The following is a 16409-nucleotide window of genomic DNA, read 5'->3' on the forward strand; positions in this document are numbered from 1 at the left end:
TACTAAAAATACAAAATTATTAGTACAGGCATGGTGGCAGGTGCCTGTAGTCCCAGCTACTCAGGAGGCTGAGGCAGGAGAATCACTTGAACCCAGGCAGTGGAGGTTTCATTGAGCTGAGATGGCGCCATTGCACTCCAGCCTGGGTGGCAGAGTCAGACTCCGTCTCAAACAAAAAAACTTTATTTTGAAATAATTTCAAAATTACAGCAGTTTCAAGAGTACGACGAAGAACATCATTTGTTCCCTCCTCTCCTCCCTCGCCCCTTTCCCTTCCAGTCCTCTCTGAACGTGAACAACCATGAAGGGTGATTTGCATACGTCATTGCGCGTTTACCCATAAGGTGTTAATGGACATTTCCTAAGAGCAGGGGCGTCCTCTCAGTGTCCATGGTACAGCTCTCAAATTCAGGAAATGTGCTTAAATCCTTCTCCTGTGATAAAAATAAAACAAAAATAAAATTTAAAAAGAAAATGTGCAGTATTCTCCCATCAGTCCAAAAGTTGTGAGTTTGTAGTTCATGTTTCAAATCTGCCAACTGTCCTATAACGAGTTTGAAACCCATTGTTCTGGTCCAGGATCCCTCGAGGACCAGGCCCTGTCGCGAGTTCCCTGAAGCCCCCTCTGATCTGGAGCAGGTCCTCAGCCTTGCTTTGTCTTTCATGACATTGATGTTTGGAAGAGTACAGTCCAGTTTCTGTTGTAGAATGTTCCTCAGGTTGGTCCGGGAGCGTTTGTGTCCAACGAGTTGGGAAACGACATCCCCCAGCCTTGTGCTAGGTGTGTTACTCAGCCAACCCGGCCCCTGACCTTGGCAATGTAGTTTGGGTTTGTGGGGAAAGCAGGCACCGTCAGGCGGGCGTTACAGACCCCTCTGTGTCTCATGGCCAGAGGCACTGACGCTTAGATAAATACAGGGATGGATGCAGGGCGAGTCAGCATTCCAGAAGTCTGCAAAGGTACAGAAATGGCCCTGCTCCCTCTCCAGCATTTGGCCGTCAGCTTTGCCTGGCTTCCCGAGGCACCATGAAATTCACACTCCAGTCTTCTCTTGGAAATCTCGAGGGAGCTGAGGTCTGGGTTCTAGCCCTGCCCTCCCAGGGATCTGCTCTGTGGCTGGGAGAGGAGGCCCCTGTGGCTCTCCCAAGTGCCCTTAGAACGAAGAATGTATTGAGGGGAGAGTCACAGAGCTCTGAGGGGCACGGGGAGACAGGCCTGGGCCACAGGCTCCGATCCCGCCCGGGACACGGGTAAACAGAACTCGGATGGTTTCATCATGACCTGGCAGAACAACCATCAGACCCGGATTTTTGCTTTTTCAATCGTTTAACTTCTGTTTCATACAGGATGAAAAATGGTCAACTGTCATCTTAAATAACCGAGCAAGATCTAGTAGCCATGAGCGCTTTGTGAGACCAAAGCAGACAAGGCGAAAGTGTTTGGAGTGCCGTCGGATCGTCACAAAACCTTAGCCAACAAGCTTTCAGTGAGACACAAAATAACGTGGATTTCTATCTAGCAATGAAGTCAGCACCACTGTCCATTCTGTGTTAACACACTAACATTTCAGAGTTCCCTCCCTGGGGCTGCAGACATCCATGTGAGAGACACTTGAATGCCCTGTTGTTATAATTAATTTAAATTAAATAAAACTTAAAATTCAGCTGTCCGTTGTTCTGGTGACATTTGGAGGGTCTCGTACCATACGTGGCTCGTGGGCACCGTCCTGGACCATGTCTGTGGAGAACAGCGCCATCCCTGCGGGGAGTCGTGTTTCACAGCGCCACCCGGCACGCCTGGCAGGCGGGGGACAGGAGATTTCCTTCCACACAGGGCACAGATCTCACCGACCCTGAAGTCAGCCCTTAAATATGCTGCAAACTCAACGGCGTGTTCTCTGGAATGCCGGGATGGATCAGAGGTATGCTAGGTTTACAGAATTTGACTTCTTCCGTTATCCTGGTGACTCAGAGCCCTGTTAAATCAGTTTCAGCATCAGGCTGCGTCCTGGTTTTAAAGAGAACAAAGGCAGCGAAGTTGAATCGCAGTGATTTCGCTCAGTGCCCTGGGTCTCTCCACTCGCCTGGCTCTCCGAAACCCCAGGGCCTCGAGCGCATGGGCTCCTACCGGAGCCCAGTTTTGGCTGGGTGGGGGGCACCTCCCATAGGGGTCCTATGGGAGGGGGACCCCTATCTCAATGCTGAGGCAGGCACTCCCGAGGACGCTGGGCTGAGCTGTCTGGGGGCAGGTTCTGAGGCAGGCCAGGAGACGGACTCAGCTGGATGATACAGACGGCAAGCCGGATTCATGTTGCCCCCGCACCTCCCGCATCTGCTGAGGACACCCAGAATTGTGGCCCTGGGCCAAACCTCAGCTCCCCATTCCGTGAAAGTGTGGGTCACAGCGTGGGTGATAGAGCGGGGCTGCCAGTGCCCCCTAAGCTCCTGCTGTGGGTCCAGCCCACAACTGAGGAAGCCACACACAGCTGTGCCGGAGTGTCTCTGTTTGATTGAGAGTGCCTGTCTGCTGTGGGTCCTTGCTGTCCCCGCCTTCTGGCCTCCTGGCTGAGGGAAGCTGAGTGGGCCAAAGCCCCTGTGCAGTGTTCGCCTCGGCTCCCACACGGCTGCCGCTGCTCCAACTGCGATGTGGTTCTTCCACACTCTGCTCTGCGTGGCCAGTAAGTCCTCTCACCCGCTCCTTGGGGGGCTGCAGAGCACAGCTGTGACTGTGTTTCTGTCTGATGGGGTTAGAGAGTGGGAGCCCCTCTGGGGAAGTGCTCTTGCTCCGTGGGTCAGAGCCACAGGCTTGTTGGGAAGGGCGGCTGAGGCTTTGTGTTGACAGTGCTGGGAGCCGGGGCTTCAGGCTCCAGGCTCTGCCACTCTGTTCCCCCTCCAGCCGCCAAGGCCCTTTCCCCGTGGCACCCACGTGGGGCAGGTCCTTGGATCTGAGTGTGGAGCCTGCGCCTGGCAGAGCTCCCTTCTGTTACAGCGCAGGGGTTGGGCTGATGAGGGTGAGGACCCTGTGAGAGACTGGGGCAGGTGTCTGCATGGTCGAGGGTGAGTGTGGGCCAGCGGAGCCTGCTTCCTGTGTTGTTAAGCCCAGGGTGAAAACTGGCATGTGGGGTGTAGGGAGGCACTTCTGCTGCCTGCGGGGGGGGGGTCCCCTTTTGGCCTTTAAGTATCCTGCGGAAGCCTCTTTGGGCAAGCCAAGCCATGAGCCCTTTCGCTGGCCCCCAGGGATGAGAGAGCGTGGTCAGCTGAGCCCCTGGAGGCCGTTCAGATCAAGCCGGAGCCCAGGGTGGTGCTGCCTAGAGGCCAAAGCAGACTTCCCATGGGTCTGCTGTCCCCGCTCAGGAGGTTGGCAGGAGAACTGGATGGGCGTCAACCATATGTGGGTGAAAAGTTCCTGGTAGCCGAGATCTCCCCAGAAGATGGGCTGAGGCTGTGCTGGGAGGGGACTCAAGATTAGCATTCCACATGGGGCCAGATCGCCCAGGAAGCAGGCTGGAATGTGTGGGGCACCAGCAAGGCCCACGTTTTTGGGCAAATTTTAATATTTTATTTTTTTATTGTTTGAGATGGAGTCTCACTCTGCCACCCAGTCTGGAGTGCAATGGCATGATCTCAGCTCACTGCAACCTCTACCTCCCCAGTTCAAGCAATTCTCCTGCCTCAGCCTCCTGAGTAGCTGGGATTACAGGCACCTGCCACCATGCCCAGCTAATTTTTTGCATTTTTAGTAGAGACAGAGTTTCACCCAGTTGGCCAGGCTGTTGTCGAACTCCTGACCTCGTGATCCACCCGCCTCGGCCTCCCAAAGTGCTGGGATTACAGGTGTGAGCCACCACTCCCGGCCTCCATTTTATTTTATTCTTTGAGACAGAATCTCACTCTGTTGCCCAGGCTGGAGTGCAGTGGTGCAGTCTTGGCTCACTGCAACCTCTACCTCCCGGGTTCAAGCAATTCTCCTGTCTTAGCCTTCCAAGTAGCTGGGATTACAGGTGCGTGCCACCGTGCCTGGCTAATTTTTGTATTTTTAGTGGAGATGGGGTTTCACCACACTGGTCAGACTAGTCTCGAACTCCTGACCTCAGGTGATCCACCCGCCATGGCCTCCCAAAGTGCTGGGATTACATACAGGAGTGAGCCACTGCACCCAGCCTAATATTTTATATTTCAAAAACATCAGAATAGTCACCACGGAAAGGTCAACAGTTTGTTGAACTTGCTTTCATCTTACAATTTAGACTTCTCTGTTTTTAGTTCTGTGTGGGGTGTAGATAGTGTCTGCCTCTTTTTATGGCTTGTGGCTTTGATCTCCCATTACCAAGAATATCTGGGGCAGATGCTTAGATGAGACTCTTGTCCGCCCTCTCCCAGTTCAGAGGAGGTGACTGAGGCACAGAGCCGGCAGTGACTACCCAGGCTTGCAGGCAGCTGGCCATAGAGCCAGGGCTCAGGCCCAGGCCTCTGCTCTGCCTCCCGGCTCCACAATACTCCTGAGGCCTGGGACTTGAACCCTGATGTCACAGTGGGCTCCTGCTCCTTTGTCTCCTGCGGCCTCAGGGACCACCACCCATCACCTCAGTGCCTTTTCCGGCAGGTAGCACTGATGAAACCCCTAGTGAGACCCAGGCCCCTCCCAAGCTGATGGGAGCCGAGAGCAAGCCACAGCCGACCTGGCAGGAGGCCGCTTAGCCCACTGCCCAGCTCAGCTGCAGGAAGGGGTCGGGAGCGGGGCCCAGCAGCTCCAGTGTGGGCGGCAGAAATGAAGCTGCTGCAGTTCTGCTCCACGCAGTGAGGTCCTGAGACTGGGATGGGCTGGCCCGGGAGACTCCTGGGGGACATGAGGTGGCGTTGAGTCTGAGAAGGAAAATGGCCAGGAGTTGCTGGGAAGGAAGACCCCCCTCAGACCGTGACCCCAGGCCCGCACCCTGAATCCCATGCCCAGCCGGAGCTTCAAAGGCTGGAGAGAATCCGGGACTGTTCCTGACCTGGCCCTGACCTTCCAGCCTTCGCTGGCCACCCACTCTGGTGATGTCTACTTCTTGTTGGCTTGTGGGAGCAGATGGAGTAATATTGATCGTCTAAGGGAGATTTTAGAAGAGTCTGGTACAGATAGACAGACACTGAAACCCTGGAACTGCCCACACCCTGGCCGCCGGCTCCATCATGCCTGTCACCATGTGGCCTGCCCCCCCGAGTCAGACTTCACCTCTGACTCACTCTGCAGCCGCATCGACTCACTTCTCCATCTTGGGTCTCAGAGGTTGTGTCTGTACCCTTGCGTGAAGAGGCCAGTACAGTCATCCCGCAAAGCCTCACAGGGGTGAAGAAGAAGGAACCAGAAGTCCAGGGCACACTCTTGTCGGTGGCACACACCGCCCCAGGCCGGTGTGTCATAGAAGACCTCAGTCCTTGTGGAGTGGGGTCTGGGGCATCTGAGGTGGGCTCTGAAGGATGGGGAGGTCCTTGGCTGGCGGGGAGCAGAGGAACCTTCTGTGCAGGGGGAACAGGAGGGACGAAGCCCTGGGGTATGAGTCTGGTCTTCAGGAAGACGGAGGCATGTGCGGAAGGCTCTCTGCTCTGGCGTTGCTTTCCCTTCCAGCCCCACCCCAAATCGGGACATGCTGGGCGCTGGAGGTGTGGGCAGAGGCAAGGCCACCCCTGTCCTGGCCCCCGATGTGAAGAGGGGGCAGGTTGTGCACACAGTCACCTCCCCAGCCCCGGCAGGGCCTCACAACATGGGTAGGGAAGGGGCATTCCAGGCAGAGGCACAGCCTGCGCAAAGGTCAAATGCCAGAGGAGCGCAGTGTTAGTAGGAGCACCGGGCGGGGAGCATGGGCCGGCTGGGAGCCCCACGTCTCTGCCTTTCTCTGGGAGGTCCGCTGGCGTGAGGCAGGTGTGGTGTGAATGGAGGAATGTGGGCGTCCAGGCCGGAGAGGCCCGTGGTGGAAGCGGTGAGGAATGTGGGGGCCTGAGTGCCGGCCTGGGGGAGCCTGGAGTTCCTGCTGAGGACAGTGGGGAGCCACAGAAGGTCTTAGGCAGGGTGGCGACAGACTTATATGTTGTGTGTTAGGTGGAATCTGGGAGAGAGAGGAGGCAGAGAGGCCCATGAGGAGGCTGCTGCCCTCGTCCCAGCTGCGGGTGTTGGGGACGGCAGACATGGGGAGGAGGAGACGCTCATGAGAAACGTTTAGTTTCCTGGCCAGATGCAATGGCTCACACCTGTAATCCCTGTGCTTTGGGAGGCTGAGGTAGGCAGATCACTTAGGGTCAGGAGTTTAAGACCAGCCTGGTCAACATGGTGAAACCCCGTCTCTCCTAAAAATACAAAAATTAGCTGGGTATGGTGGCTTGCACCTGTAATCTCAGCTACTCGGGAGGCTGAGGCAGAGGAATTGCTTGAACCCAGGAGGCAGAGGCTGCAGTGAGCCGAAGTCACGCCACTGCACTCCTGCCTGGGTGACAGAGCAAGACTCCATCTCAAAAAAAAAAAAAAAAAAGGTTTGGTTTGCAGCACACAGTAGGGCTCAAGGCCTGCTGGCCGTTCTTGTTATTCGGGAGCTGAAGGGTGAGGGAGCGAGATGGGCTGAGCTGCCTGTGCGGTTCAGATGGCGTTGATGAGCCTCACGTAGAAGACCACAGTGGGGGGCTGAGGCTGGGTGGTCCTGCGCAGGTGCTCTGCAGATGGCTCCGAGGCACGGTCCTCCCACCAGGCTCTGCTGGGCATTCTGGGCGTCAGGACCCCTGCCTCCAGTCCCACTTCCGCAGCCAGCTCCTGGTGTCCCTGTGGTCATATCATGCCCCAGGGGCCTCAGTTTCCTAAATTGGGGATAGCGGTACTTATCGCATTGTGAGAACGGGCACTGAAGTTGCCCGGTGCACTGCGCAGGGCCGTGGGGAGGCCGCGGTGGCTGGCAGGATGGGGGAGGACCTCAGTGTGACTCAGCAGCCCTACGTGGCTGGGGCAGCTTGGAGAGGTGGTCCTGTGGGTGGCGTGGTAGCAGACACGGATGCAGCTGTGTCTGTAAGTCTGAGAGCACGCGAGGGGGCTTGGGAGGGAGGGCCAGCCCTCGCCTGTGGTTATAACTCTCCCACCTCAGCCTCCACGTGCTGAGCTGCCTGCGGCACACCTGGGGCCGGTGTTGCCCCGTTTGATCTCCACAGCCCCGTGTCCCAGAGAGGACATGGACGTGAGGTGCCGAGCCCAGCGTCCCTCAGGGACTCTGAGGCAGTGAGGATCTGAACTCAAGACCACCCAGCTAGATGATGCTGTTTTCTGAGTCTTGGTGGGAAATGCAACAGGAGGTGGCTTCCTGATGTAGGCGCAGCTCAGACAAAGATGAACTGGCAGGGCCTAGGGCGAGTCCAGTCCAAGGGAGCAAGCTGAGCCATGCCTAGAAGACCTGGGCGCCAGCTGGCTCTCAGGGAAAGCCCAGCAAATACAGTGACCTCCCCCACTACACACACACACACACACACACACACACACACACACACGAGTTTCTCATGCCATCCTGCCTCCTCAGCAGGTTCTTGCTGACCTAGTTACCAGCCCTCTAAAGCAGAACTCTGCCTCAGCTCAGTGAGCTGCCAGCACAGCCGGGAGCTGTGCCCAGCAGGAGCAGTGCCCAGCTTCTCCAGGCCGTTTGTGACCCTGCCCTCTCTCTGTCACCAACCCCTCAGTACCTCCTGCTTTTACTGAAGGCTTTGGAATCCAGCACAAATACAGAATCTGAACCCCAGACAGAAACATTCCATCTTCTGATGGGCCACGTGCAAACGGCTCCCCTCCCCGAGCCTCAGCGCCCAGCGTGGTGCCTGGGGGACGGCAGGTACTTGGGAGAGTGGAGCCCTGTTAAACAACACCCCTCTGCTGAACAAAATGAACACGGGTGGGGTGGCGAGGAAAGGGAACACCTGGCCCACTCTGACACCTTTGAGCACCTCTTCTGGGCCTGGCTCTGTGCCGAGCTGGGCTTTGTGGCCGGGGGTGTCGGGCGTGACTCAGATCACATCACGGTGTGGCGGGGATACACTCAGCCACAGATCACTCAGATGCAGACAGGATTTGGTCAGAGCCAGACAGAGACCACAGGATGCCGAGGGGCTCAGGGACCCGGGAGGTACTCTGACTGAGCGTCTAAATTGCCTCCTGGCTCCTGGCTGGCTGAGCAGGGCCACAAAAGATGGGCTTTGCAGACGGAGGTGCAGAGCGGTGAGGCAGGCCTTCGGGCTGGAGGCAGGGGCGTGCGGAGAGTGCGCTGGGCAGAGCAGGAGGTGCCACAGAGGCCCAGGAGAGGAGACAGCTTTTCTCTGTGGTCTCCGATCATATCTTTTTTTTTTTTTTTTGGAGACAGAGTTTTGCTCCTGTTGCCCAGGCTGGAGTGCAATTGCACTATCTCAGCTCACTGCAACCTCCACCTCCCAGTTTCAAGCGACTCTCCTGCCTCAGCCTCCTGAGTAGCTTGGGACTGCAGGTGCCCACCACCACGTTCAGCTAATTTTGTATTTTTAGTAGAGATGGGGTTTCACCATGTTGGTCAAGCTAGTGTCGAACTCACAACCTCAGGTGATCCACCGGCCTCGACCTCCCAAAGTGCTGGGATTACAGGCGTGAGCCGCCGCACCTGGCCTTCCAATCGCGCCTTTCAGTTACACAGATGGTGAAAACGGGGGAAGAAGGCGCCCACTCACCCCTTGTAACATGTTGGCAGTCCGCACTTTTTTGTTCTCCCTCAGGCAGTTTGCTGACCTGTTTTTCCCCAGCCTGGCTGACCAAGAAGCACACAGCTCAACATGACGTGGGCCCAGGGGCTGGAGCCCAGACTCCCTGTGTCTCTGCTCTGGATTCATGGGGGAGCAGAAGGGACTGTCATCTTCCCTGCCTGGGGGTCTTGGCCTGGAACCTCTGAGTCTGTGTCGCTGCAAGCAGTGACCCTCCCAGCACCTACCAAGTGTAGGCCATTGTGCCAGGCGCTGAGATAATGTGCGATTGAGGCAGGTGCAGTGCGTGCCCTCATGGGGCTCACTGGTGGCAGGGGCCAGTCACAGGCAGTAAGGAAACAGGGGAGGCCGAGCACAGTGCCTCACACCTGTAATCCCAGCACTTTTGGAGGTCAGGACTGGAGGATCACGTGAGCCCAGGAGTTTGAGTCCAGCCTGGGCAACATAGGAAGACTCCCATCTCTACAAAAAAAATATATATTTTTTAAATGAGGATGAAGAGGAAGCCAGGAGATAGGCTGAGGGCAGAGGACTCCAGGCAAGGGCAGGGTTCTGTACAAAGGTATACTTCGGGGATCAGGAAGGGCTCCAGTGCTCCCGTCAGATTCTCAGTGGGGGCCAGGCGTGGTGGCTTGCGCATGTAATCCCAGCTACTTGGGAGGCTGAAGCAGGAGAATCGCCTGAACTGGGAGGCGGAGGTTGCGGTGAGCCAAGATCATGCCACTGCATTCTAGACTGGGTGACAGAAACTCCATCTCAAAAAAAAAACAAAAAAGAAAAGAAATTCTCAAAGGGATCCATGACCCCCAAACAAGGAGGAACGTATGGTCTGGTTATGTTTTCTGTGTGCCACGTTGGGGCGGTGGCAGGGAGGGCCACAAACGCCAGCTCTGGAAGAGCTGGGCTCTGGGCTGTTCCCTGAGTTCTCACGAAGGACCCTGAGGGACATGGTTTTTCTGGTGTACATAACAGGGCTAGCTGTGCTCCCTGGAAGTTTTTTGGTTTTGAATTTGGAGGACACTGCATGGCACTGACTGATCTCTGTTATGTTTGTATTACCTTCAAGAAAGCTTCATTTGGTCAGGCGCTGTGGCTCACGCCTGTAATCCTAGCACTTTGGGAGGCTGAGGTGGGTGGATCACCTGAAGTGAGGAATTCAAGACCAGCCTGGCCATCATGGTGAAACCCCACCTTTAAAAAAAAAAAAAAAAAAAAGAAAGCTTCATTCATTCCTGCGTGCATTTAGTCGACAAGCGACTTTATGAAGCCAAGTGATCTTATGAACTTGACTGTGAGCCGGCGCTGTGTTCAGAGCCAAAAGCGGGGCCGTGGCAGGCGGTGCTGGCGCGCTGCCCCCACACGCTCGCCGCCGGCCTGCTTCCTGGCTTACCATATCCCTCTCTTGGTTTAAACCATCATTTTCCTTCTGTCCTTTTTTGCCTACCCCATTATTTTAAGTGACTTTTGTCTTACTGGATTGTGTTTTTTTGTGAATCACTACAAATCATTCTAGGCAAGGCAGCGGTATAAATAAAGGGGAATAAAATACAGATGTCAGGCTGGGTGCAATCAGGCTCACGCCTGGAATCCCAGCACTTTGGGAGGTCAGGGCAGGCAAATTACCTGAGGTCAGCATACTGAGACCAGCCTGGCCAACATGGTGAAACCCCAACTCTACTAGAAATACAAAAATTTGCCGGACGTGGCGGCGCATGCCCATAATCCCAGCTATTCAGGAGGCTGAGGCAGGAGAATCGCTTGAACCCGGGACGTAGAGGCTGCAATAAGCTGAGATCACACCACTGCACTCCAGAACAGAGCCAGAGTCCATCTCAATAAATAAATAAATAAAATAGAGATATCTGCTTTGTGCCAGACTCAGGGAAATGGACCGGAAATTGAGAGATAAGAGATGCCCGTGCTCCTCCTCCTCGAGTCTGGAAGGCTGGTTTTTGGATAATAAAATTTTAGGCATGTACACAGGTAAACAAGATAACTATAATCAACCCAATATGTCCACCAACCAGAGGACACAGTTATCAAGATTTTGTAACATAGGCCGAATTTCTTTCTTTTTTTTTTTTTTTTGAGACGGAGTTTCACTCTTGTTTGCCCAGGCTGGAGTGCAATGGCGCAATCTCGGCTCACCGCAACCTCCGCCTCCTGGGTTCAGGCAATTCTCCTGCCTCAGCCTCCTGAGTAGCTGGGATTACAGGCACGCGCCACCATGCCCAGCTGATTTTTTGTAGTTTTAGTAGAGATGGGGTTTCACCGTGTTGACCAGGATGGTCTCGATCTCTTGACCTCGTGATCCACCCGCCTCGGCCTCCCAAAGTACTGGGATTACAGGTGTGAGCCACCGCGCCCGGCCAGGCCGAATTTCTTTTGTGCTCCCTTTTTCGTTTCTGTTGTCAAAGTATTTAAAGCCTGGCTACTCAACATGTGACCTGAGGACCGGCAGTGTTGGCATCATTTGGGAGCTTGTTAGTATAGAATCTTAGCCCCATTCTGATTCATTACCTGCTGAATCAGAATCTGGATTTTAACAAGACCGCAAATGATCCATTTGCACGTTAGTGTTTCAGAAACGTTACTTTACACCAAACCCCAAACGCTGTGTCATTTCCCTCCCAAAGAACACAGGCGTCTTCATTTCTAAAGAACGTGGAGGCTGGGTGTGGGGGCTCATGCCTGTTATCCCAGCGCTTTGGGAGGCTGAAGTGGGAGGATCACCGGAGGTCAGGAGTTCAAGACCAGCTGGCCAACAGGGCAAAACCCTGTCTGTACTAAAAATACAAAAACTAGCCAGGTATGGTGGTGTACACCTGTAGTCCCAGCTACTTGAAAGGCTGAGGCAGGAGAACAGCTTGAACTCAGGAGGCAGAGGTTGCAGTGAGCCGAGATCGTGCCACTGCATTCCAGCCTGGGAGACAGAGCAAGACTCCATCAAAATAATTAATAATAATTTAAAATAAATTTAAAAATAAATTTAAAAGATAAAAAGAACATTTTCTCATTGACCAGGATGATTTGATGACCCTGAAATGCACTTCATATAGGAAAGGCAAAAATAAAGCCTAATACTTTTAATAGTTTTCAGAGCAAGGAGATGGTGTCCTTTTTACTTCCATTGGTGGCAAATGAAATGGTTTGCTTTCTTTTTCTTTTCTTTTTTCTCTTTTCTTTTGAGACAGAGTTTTGCTCTTGTTGCCCAGGCTGGGGTGCAATGGTGCAGTATCAGCCCATTGCCATCACTGCCTCCGGATTCAAGCGATTCCCCCGCCTCAGCCTCCCAAGTAGCTGGGATTACAGGTGTGCACCACCACGCCTGGCTGGTTTTTTTTTTTTTTTTTTGTATTTTTAGTAGAGACGGGGTTTCTTCATATTGGTCAGGCTGGTCTTGAACTCCCGACCTCAGGTGATCCACCCACCTCGGCCTCCCAAAGTGCTGGGATTATAGGCATGAACCACCACGCCCTGCCAAGGGTTTTTTTTTTTTTTTTTGAGATGGAGTCTTGCTCTGTCTCCCAGGCTAGAGTGCAGTGGCGCAATCTCGGCTCACTGCAACCTCTACCTCTTGGGTTCAAGCAATTCTGCCTCAGCCTCCCCAGTAGCTGGGACTACAGGTGCACACCGCCATGCCTGGCTAATTTTTTGTTTTTTTTAAGTAAAGACAGGGTTTTACCGTGTTGCCCACACTGGTCATGAACTCCTGAGCTCAGGCAATCTGCCCTCTTTGGCCTCCCAAAGTGATTGGTTTACAGGCATAAGCCACCGTGCCCGGCCTGTTTTCTTTCCTTTTCTTTTGGAGACAGACTCTTGCTTTGTCACTCAGGCTGGAGTGCTGTGGCATAATCAAGGCTCACTGTAGCGTCAACCTCCTGGGCTCAAGTGATTCTCCCACCTCAGCCTCCCAGGGAGCTGGGACCACAGGCAGGCACCACTGCACGCAGATAATTTTTTAATTTTTTTTTTTTTTTTTTTTTGAGACGGAGTTTCGCTCTTGTTACCCAGGCTGGAGTGCAATGGCGCGATCTCGGCTCACCGCAACCTCCGCCTCCTGGGTTCAGGCAATTCTCCTGCCTCAGCCTCCTGAGTAGCTGGGACTACAGGCACGCGCCACCATGCCCAGCTAATTTTTTGTAGTTTTAGTAGAGACGGGGTTTCACCATGTTGACCAGGATGGTCTCGATCTCTTGACCTCGTGATCCACCCGCCTCGGCCTCCCACAGTGCTGGGATTACAGGCTTGAGCCACCACACCCGGCAATTTTTAAATTTTTTTTTAGAAACGGGGTCTCACTGTATTGCCCAGGTTGGCCTCCAACTCCTGGGTGCAAGTGATCCTCCCACCTCAGCCTCCCAAAATGCTGGGATTATAGGTGTGAGCCACCTTGATTTCTTTTGTTTTTATTTTTTTCTCTCTTGTGAATATCATGAACTCATGCAAGTTTTATATACTCAGTGTGTTTTGTATACTTGTAGTTATTATTTTAAATATTAAATATTTTAATTATAATTATTTATAAATTATTTTAATTATAATTATTTTTTAATGTAAGCTTTTTAAAAAGTACAACACACAGAAAAACGGACAAGTTTAGATCAGTAAATTTTCATATTAAATCACACCCATATGAAGAAACAGCACAGGCTGGGCGCAGTGGCTCACACCTGTAATCTCAGCACTTTGGGAGGCCAAGGTGGGGGGATCACCTGAACCTAGGAGTTTAAGACCAGCCTGAGCAACACAGGGAAACTTTGCCTCTCAAAAAAAAAAAAAAAATTGGGCGTGGTGGACAAGCCTGTAGTCCCAGCTACTGGAAAGGCTGACATAGGAAAACCACCTGAGCCCAGGAAGTGGAGGCTGCAGTGAGCCGCGACCGCGCCACTGTGCTCCAGGCTGGGCAACAGAGTGAGAGCTGGTCTCAAAAAGGAAAACATACAATGCACAACCTTGGCGGTTAGAAAGTATTTTTTGAAATTCATTAAACTTCAGAACATCTGTTTATCAAAAAAGATAGTGAAACGGCAAACCACAGAGCAAGAAAATATTTGCCACACAGTGCTCTCTTCAGCAGCACATATACTAAAATTGGAACGATACAGGGAAGATTAGCATGGCCCCTGTGCAAGGATCACATGCAAATTCGTGAAGCGTTCCATATTTTTGAGAAATGCAAACCAAAACTACATTGAGATACCATCTCACACCAGTTAGAATGGCGATCATTAAAACATCTGGAGACAACAGATGCTGGAGAGGATGCGGAGAAATAGGAACACTTTTACACTGTTGGTGGGAGTGTAAATTAGCTCAACCATTGTGGAAGACAGTGTGGCGATTCCTCAAGAATAGAATTTCTAGAAATAGAAGTTCCATTTGACCCAGCAATCCCATTACTGGGTATATATCCAGAGGATTATAAATCGTTCTACTATAAGAACACGTGCACACATATGTTCATTGCAGCACTGTTTACAATAGCAAAGACTTGGAACCAACCCAAATGCCCATCGATGATAGACAGGACAGGGAAAATGTGGCACATATACACCATGGAATATTATGCAGCCATAAAAAACGATGAGTTCATGTCCTTTGTAGGGACAAGGTTAAATCTGGAAACCATCATTCTCAGCAAACTGACACAAGAACAGAAAAACAAACACTGCATGTTCTCACTCATAGGCGGGTGTTGAACAGTGAGAGCACACGGACACAGGGAGGGGAACATCACACACTGGGGTCTGTTGGGGCGGAATAGGAGAGGGACAGAGGGGGTTAGGGAGTTGGGGAGGGATAACGGGGAGAAATGCCACATATAGGTGACAGGGGGATGGAGGCAGCAAACCACATTGCCATGTATGTACCTATGCAACAATCCTGCATGTTTTGTACATGTACCCCAGAACCTAAAGTGCAATTAAATATATATATATAAAGAAAATATTTGCAATGCAAATTGATAAAAGATTAATTTCAGAATATGTAAAGAATTTCCACAAACCAATAAGAAAAAGGCATGCCTGCAAATAGAAAAGGACATTTCGGCCGGACACGTGGCTCACACCTGTAATCCCAGCACTTTGGGAGGCCGAGGCAGGTGGATCACATGAGGTCAGGAGTTCAAGACCAGCCTGACCAACATGGTGAAACCCTGTCTCTACTAAAAACACAAAAATCAGCCAGGCGTGGTGACAGATGCCTATAGTCCCAGTGACGTGGGAGGCTGAGGCAGGAGAATTGTTTTAATTCCAGTATGGTCAGAGAACATATTTTGAGTTATTTCAATCCATTGATATTTCTTGAGGCTTGCTTTGTGATCTAGCATATGGTCAATTTTGGTAAATGTTTCACATGTACTTGAAAAAGTGTTTCTTTTTCCACTGTTGGGCACAGAGCTCTGTCTGTCAGGTCAAGTTTGCGGATGGTGTTGTTCGTATCTTCTCTAACCTTGCTGATTTTTTGGTCTGCTCTTAGAGCTGACAGGAAAGGTTTGTTCAAGTGTTAGTCTCCCACTTCCATTGTGGTGTTTTGTACTTTTCCTTTTAATTCAGTCGACTTTTGCTTTTATATTTTGAAATGATGTTATTGAATACATACAGGTTTAAAATTGTCACATCTTCCCACTGAATCAAAAACCACATATTTGTGTGGATGTATTTCCTTTTCTTCCTTATACAAAAGCTAGTGTCATTTACAAACCTCTCCTTCATGTAATGCTTTTTCTTTCTTCGTGAAACCCCTACTGCTAAGTAAATAATCATTAATTTGAAAAAAAATTGCACTAATTCCAATTAAAAAATTGGCTGGGCATGGTGGCTCACACTTGTAATCCAAGCACTTTGGAGGCCAATGTGGGCAGATCACCTGAGGTCGGGCGTTCAAGACCAGCCTGACCAACATGGTGAAACCCTGTCTTAAAAAATAAATAAATAAAAAATAAAAAATTATGATGCATTCCACCCAACCTAAGATACTCAAATGATTTTTACTGTTAGGAAAATGCATTAATATAAATGTATCAATAAAACAAGTTTAGATAAATAAAAATAATATTTTAAACATAAAAACACAATTTCCATATACAATTTATTATATCAATGGTTTATTGGCCTCATTTAAAAAAACAAGACAAGGTTTGAATGGGGACTGGGCACAGTGGCTCACACCTGTCAACACAGCAATTTGGGAGGCCGAGGAGGGCAGATTACTTGAGGTCAGGAGTTTGAGACCAGCCTGGCCAGCATGGTGAAACCCCGTCTCTACTAAAAATACAAAGAATTAGCTGGGCATAGTGGCAGATGCCTGTAATCACAGCTACTCAGGTGGCTGAGGCAGAAGAACTGCCTGAACCCAGGAGGCAGGGCCAAGATCACACCACTGCACTCCAGCCCTGGTGACAGAGTGAGACTCCATCTCAAAAAAAAAAAAAAAGTTACAGAGGAACACCTTGAGGGCAAAATAAATACTGAACCCAAAAGCACTTCCAGATATATGGAAATAGCCTGTACGCTCATACAACTTCAGAATCATAGACCATTCAGCCCTCTCAACGACATACATTTGCAAAGGCAGACACTTGGGATTTATCCAAACATGGCATGCAATGCAGTCTAGTTCCACATGATATTGTTGGATTAGAAACTGTTTTTTTTTTTTTTGTTTTTTTTGGG

The 16409-nt window shown here is 51.4% G+C and overlaps 1 protein-coding gene and 1 non-coding gene across 2 annotated transcripts in view; both read left to right on the forward strand.

The window, feature by feature from the left end:
- The first annotated feature begins 210 nt into the window (after positions 1-210).
- Positions 211-16409, forward strand: part of ITGAE (integrin subunit alpha E) — an 81426-nt gene continuing 65227 nt past the window's right edge. The window contains exon 1 of the mRNA XM_032270061.1: positions 211-2678. Coding sequence (XP_032125952.1) covers positions 2645-2678 — 34 coding nt within the window. The 5' untranslated portion in view covers positions 211-2644. The remainder of the gene's footprint in view (positions 2679-16409) is intronic.
- LOC116544013 lies at positions 13795-13901 on the forward strand. The gene has a single exon (XR_004265780.1). It is a non-coding gene; the product is annotated as a U6 spliceosomal RNA (small nuclear RNA).

The sequence above is a fragment of the Sapajus apella genome, unplaced genomic scaffold (assembly GCF_009761245.1).
Source record: "Sapajus apella isolate SASKATOON/1434 unplaced genomic scaffold, GSC_monkey_1.0 scaffold202, whole genome shotgun sequence".
In the NCBI taxonomy this organism is placed as follows: domain Eukaryota; kingdom Metazoa; phylum Chordata; class Mammalia; order Primates; family Cebidae; genus Sapajus; species Sapajus apella.